Genomic DNA, 6,179 nt, shown 5'->3' with positions numbered 1-6,179 from the left:
GGTGCCATTGTCTAGCCTATAGAGGTCTGTGCATTCCTCCATGGATATGCCTCCCCAGATCATCACAGACCCACCACCAAAATGGTCATGCTGAACAATGCTTCTCCAGACCCTTTCACATCTGTCACATGCTCAAGGTGAACCTGCTCTCATCTGTGAAAAAGCACAGGACGCCAGTGGTGGAACTACCAATTCTGGTGTTCAATGGCAAAAGCCAATAGAGCTCTATGGTGCCGGGCAGTGGGCACAAGGACCACTGAAGGATATCGAGCCCACAGACCACCCTCATGAAGTCTGTTTGTTTGGTCAGACATTCACACCAGTGGCCTGCTGGAGGTCAGGTTTTGTAGGGCTCTGGCAGCGCTCCTCCTGTTCCTTCTTGCACAAAGGAGCAGATACTGGTCCTGCTGATGGGTTAAGGACCTTCTACAGCCCTGTCCAGCTCTCCTAGAGTAACTGCCTGTCTCCTGGAATCTTTTCCATGCTCTTGAGCCTGTGCTGGGAGATATAGCAAACTTTCTGGCAATGGCACGTATTGATAGACCAGAGGGCTCCAAACTTTTTGGTACTTAGGCCAATATGTTATTTAAAAAAATTTTGAAAGCCAAAAAAAAAAGTTTTAATAATGATTCCCCATTTACATCACCACCACCCTTACATCAGTGTCCCTCTTTAATTCAGGGTCCTCATTAGTGTACCTCTAACATCTATAGCCTTTACTGACCTGAATCCTCAGTCTGTGCACATTGAGGCTATGCCACTCACCCCAACAACAGGCAGCATAAAATCTTGTAGTGGGCCAGACATGGCCATAGTTAGGAGTCCCCTGCTCTAGACTCATCCATGACTAGAAACCCAGAGTAGCCAATGTGGCTTTTGTAAAGTAGGCAAACCCTCTAAGGTGTTTCCTTTTTATACAAATAGAATTAACAGTATATCTTCATCAGGAGAAAAAAATACATATGTAAAATTTTCTATTTTTTTAATAAATATATTGTTTTTATATAAAAATAAATCATGTACATTATTATTTACAATATATACACACATTGTGCAGTTTATTTTTCTGATCACATCCCTTCTATACTGAGAATATTAGTAATCAAAATTCTCATCTGAATATTTTCAGCAATATGTTTATGTATTTGCCAGTTCTGGTGTCAGGCTGTTTCACCCATTCAGGTTCAAAGGAATCAGTATCTTGTTTTCTCCAGTATTTAGCTCCAATGTATATTATAACCTCAGAGAAATCATTCAGGTCACAGGTCTTCAACCTCAAAAGTTCATTGTGGTTTTCTGGACTTTCCTCCACATCCTGGCTCTTCTCACGTGATGGTCCGGGGACAGCACAAGCACCTTATCAGGCTCTAGAACTCTACAGTGGATCGGTCGCATCCTTTGAGGTCTAGTGAAAGGTTTCACTGGTCCTAGTGCTGTATTCCCTTGTACAAGACAAGATTTGCCCTGGTACAACTCTAAAGTCCTCTTATGCTGCGCCATTCTAATTCAGCCCTTGGCACATCAACTTGCAGTCATCATACATATACTGGAAAAGAAAAAAAAAATAATTAGATTATATGAAAGAATTAAAAAAAAAGTCATAATCAATGCGTGTCAAAATGCCTACAATGGCGTAAGGCCATCGCTATGTGTGATGGATCCCTATAGCAAAACAGGATTCCAACTCAAGTGCAATTTAACTAGTGACAATTGATACTAGTGCTATAGTTCCCAAACAATATATACATTTGTTAAATCGAAATATATTTCAAAAATGCTATTAGTACCTGCGTAAACCACTGTCTAGCCTGACCGTTTTGGGTTCCCTGGGCTTGTGAGCCCTCAGTGTCCACTGATGAAGTTTCTATCTTCAGGCCTTTGCCATTTGTTAAACAGATTGCACCACTATACTAAATGTGCTGTGATTAGTATTCTTCTAAGCCAGGGGTCTCCAAACTATGGCCCTCTAGGTGTTAAAGCACTGCAAGTCCCATCATGCCTCTGCCTCTGAGAGTCTTTCCTGTGGCTGTCAAATTCTTGCAAGGCCTCATGGGACTTGCAGTTCCTCAACGCCTGGAGGGCCATAGTTTGGAGACCCCTGTCCTAAGCCAAAGCAAACCCACAAAATGCCCCAAGTCATCATGGCAGATGGTCACAGTGCAGTACAGGAAGTATCTAGAAAATAAATCAGATTCCAATAATCACCTCATCATCTGAATGCTCTGATTCGGAGTCAGAACTGTCCTCATCCTCGCTCTCCGGCAGGTATTGCAAGTTCTTTTCTGTTACAGTCAGTAGGTGTTGCTGGATTTGACTGTTAGTCCTTCCCCAGGTAAGTTGGCATGGTGAGTAGCCTTGGTATGTAACTCTGTTCACATCAGCTCCATGTTTGAGCAACAAAAACATCAAGTCTGGATTCTGTTTATCCACAGCCATGTGGAGAGCTGTGCGCCCATTGCAAGGCTCCTGTAATGACAAAATAAAATCCAATGCTTAATTAAAAAGCCAAATCAACCCCTACAGGTCATTGTGACATTACTTCTCCAGACAACAGGTAAGTTGTCAAACTGATAAAAACCTACCTGAGCATTAATATCTGCTCCCAGACTGATCAAGTGTTCCACGATGGCAAGAAAACCGTTATTGGATGCTAGGTGTAGACATGTATGACCTGTGGAAACAGCAAGCAAAGAGAAATCTTTAGATATCCATATAAAATAACAATAATAATAACAACAATAACAAATAATATTTAATTATTATTGTATAGAATTATGTATTTTGTAGGCTAAATATATTGACATTACTGAAATTTGATACATACCATCATAATTGGAGCACTGAAGAAGGGAGGTCAGCTGGAATCTGCTGTATTGCACTATGACGCCAAATCCACGTAGGGATCCCCGCTCACAGGCAATGTGTAAGGCGGTATTTCCGCGGTAATCTCGGACTTCCGGGTCACATCCAGCCTGGAGGAGCTTCTCAGCTATTTCAGCTTGTTCTGTGATTGTAGCCACATGAAGTGGTGTCTGCAAACAAAACAACAACATTAATGACAATATTCCAAAAATATTATGTGCCAAATCAAAAAAAGGGGACATGAAGCTTGGCCTAGCTCAACTGTAATATGGAGACCACCTATGCCAACCTTCCCCATCACTGGTCCAGCGGCTTCCACACTTGTCAAGTCCCTGTACCATCATGCAGGTTAGGAGTTCTGGCTTTCTAGACTCCAAATTGGCCCCACATCAACAACTCAGAAAGAACTAAAGCCAGGGACAGTCAGGTAACTAGTATTTTGTGATGGTCAGCAATAGTGGCCTTCATATAAAACTTTGCTTTTCAAGCATTACTAGTTTTTGATATTTCAGATAGAAGTCCCATACATATTAGAAATAATAAAAAAACGATTATAGGTGCTGCCAAACAGCAACCAATCACATCCCTGCTATCATTTCTCAAGCAGAGCAGGAAAATGACAGCTGCAATCTGGTTGGCTGCAATGGCAACATTCTCTCTTTTTTTTTTTTTTTTTAAAAAAGGGAAAAGAGGGGAAGAGGACACATTCTTTAAGACCAGAATCACATCTCTAGTCGGAATGGAATTCAGCTGTATTTACCTGGTGAAGGTTATTCTGGCGGTTCAGGTAATATCCATCCCTGTAGGATCTCTTGATTGCTTCTGCTGCAACATCTTTAGCTCCATGGATAATGGCCAAGTGGAGAAGCCTGCAATATAAAGAGAAAGAAAAGGTTAAACGTCATGTGGATGATCACACCAACATTCTATAGTAGACCATCTAACTGGAACATCCGTAAGATACATTGTAACAATACAAAAAGGTTAACTCAAACTGACTTTTTTTTTTCTTCCTTTTAAAAATGTTTTTCAAAGTAAAGCTAATAAAGGAAATGTTGGGTCACCCATTTCCTCACCTCCATTTAGCAATGTCTATGTAGTCATTTCAGTGTCAGCTTGAAGTTATTTCCCCTCCCCCAGCGCAGTCCAGGATTGTGTAAGCTGGGGTTTTTCTTGTGTGTGTCTCTAGATATGCCTGTTGTTTTCCGCTTTCTCATGTATGCAGTTGTGTCCCTGGCCATCTGCCAGGGACTTTCCGAATAGCTGAGCTCTGCCCTGACTGGCTGCCCCACCTCTGACAGCCAGCCAATCGCAGGAAGGCACACCAAGAGCCTACCCCACCCCCACTTCAGCTTACAAAGAGAGGAAGGGAAAACCCAGACAAATATGGCGTCAGCACAAAAAAGAAAAAAAAAAACCCCTCAAACTGCAATTTCTAAATAAAACACCTTTTTTGTTTTGTGATACCCACCACCGATGCAGCATTGACCCCCGCATAATCTCAGCTTAAGTAACAAATATAAATTTTTATTTATATCATTTTTACATTTTGTGTAATATATATATATATATATATATATATATACACACACACAAAATGTATTTTCCTCCCTATGGCAGATTGAGAACTAGATGCTACATGATTTATATAAGAAATGCAGAATGTTCTAAGACTCTCTATACATCAGGAGCCATCAACATTTTGTTGCAGCAGATGCCATAAAGGAGTGCACAGTGTGAGATCACAAGCACATCCTAGAATGTCACCATAGACAGCTAATGTCCTGCAAGGTGTCACAAGGCCAGTCCATGGGGCATCCTCCTCATCTACAAGGAGATTAGAGCAAAATATTCGGAGATTGCATTAAAATCCCCTCTGTGCTGGAAGTCTGCAGATCCGATCTGCCTCTCTGCTGCACCACCTACAGATCTGATCGAAATCTGCACTCAATCCTCTCTATTCTGCAGAATGTAAAGTTGGCTCGATATAGACCCCTGTACAGATCTGATCGAACCACCTACAGAGCTGATCGAAGATTCTACAGATCTGATCGAACTCTGCAATCCTCTCTATTCTGCAGAATGTAAAGTTTGGCTTGATATAGACCCCTGTACAGATCTGATCGAACCACCTACAGATCTGATCGAACCACCTACAGATCTGATCGAACCACCTACAGATCTGATCGAACCACCTACAGATCTGATCGAACCACCTACAGATCTGATCGAACTCTGCACTCAATCCCCTCTATTCTGCAGAATGTAAAGTTGGCTCGATATTGATCCCTGTACAGCTCAGATCGGTCACTCGACACACACACTACAGAGGGACTTACGTGTCTCCATCTTCGTTGGCCTGACCCTTCCATGGCTCGATGTCGTAGTCCAGCGGCTCGGCCGATGGCGGAATACACATGTTCTGGACGCCATTGACGATCCTGTTATAATCTTCCTCTTTTAGGGAGTCCAGGCCGCTGTCGGTGCGATCCTCGGTGTTCTGGAACTGCTTGTCCTTGGCGGCCATCCTCAGCTCTCCGTCCATATTGTCAGAGTAATCCACAAAGCGAGCAGACATGGTGATCCTTCAACAAAAATTCAAGGAAAAAATCCCAAAAAATACAAATGTGTCAAAGTCCAGGGAGAGCGGTGCGGCAGGGCGAGCGATCCGCGGTGCAGAGAGCAGTGCAGAGGTGATCGGGCTGCGAGGCAGAGACAAGTGAGTGCAGCTCTGAGTGAGCCGTCCGCTTTTCTCATAGAAGGCAGCGGGGAATTTTGGTGGGCGGGGCGTGTGGTCCTGCACTCATCTGTGTACCGCGCACTGTGTGCTCAGCCTGGGAAATTCCAGACACTCAGCACACGGAGGACAAACCAGAGCCAGCCTGTTCTCAGGAAAACTTCCAGCACTCGGCTCGGCAGAAATTCCCTTCTCTGCGGAATGTTCAACATTTCTCAAACCTCATGTCTGCTGCTGCACTCCCCTCCCTATAGTTATATGTATACACAGACTATACACCCCATATATATATCTTTATATACATTTACATACAAATATATTTAGATACATAAAATAGATTGACTTTTATTTACTTCCTCCGTAACCAATACCTGTAGGATCCATTCAGCTCCATGCATGTTATTCTGCAGCACAGGCTCCTTGCCCACTGGGCCACCCAACTGCAGTGCGTCCCCCCTGACGCCTTACACCCCGGTCACATTGCATGCAACTCGGCGTGTGATTTGCAAATCTATTGTCCGCAGGTCATATCAATGAGGTTCTGACTTGGAGCCGCACCGATTTCTAAAGTAGTGCATGC

At 43.2% G+C, this 6,179-nt stretch overlaps 1 protein-coding gene across 1 annotated transcript; it reads right to left on the bottom strand.

Moving 5' to 3' along the window:
• Nucleotides 1-965: 965 nt before the first annotated feature.
• On the bottom strand, nucleotides 966-5,614 carry NFKBIA (NFKB inhibitor alpha). Its single transcript, XM_089680213.1, has 6 exons — nucleotides 5,202-5,614; nucleotides 3,623-3,731; nucleotides 2,825-3,032; nucleotides 2,583-2,671; nucleotides 2,206-2,466; nucleotides 966-1,546 (listed from the first exon to the last, which is right to left on the bottom strand). Exons 1-6 carry the CDS (start codon nucleotides 5,438-5,440, stop codon nucleotides 1,502-1,504), a joined length of 951 nt encoding a protein of 316 aa, XP_089536339.1. The 5' UTR covers nucleotides 5,441-5,614; the 3' UTR covers nucleotides 966-1,501.
• Between the last annotated feature and the right edge of the window lie 565 nt (nucleotides 5,615-6,179).

This window comes from Staurois parvus, unplaced genomic scaffold (genome assembly GCF_062004578.1).
Source record: "Staurois parvus isolate SC_StPar_1 unplaced genomic scaffold, SC_StPar_1.0 ptg000237l, whole genome shotgun sequence".
Lineage (NCBI taxonomy): Eukaryota > Metazoa > Chordata > Amphibia > Anura > Ranidae > Staurois > Staurois parvus.
The sequence above is the reverse complement of the archived record's forward strand: the minus strand, read 5'-3'. Positions and strand labels throughout refer to the sequence as shown.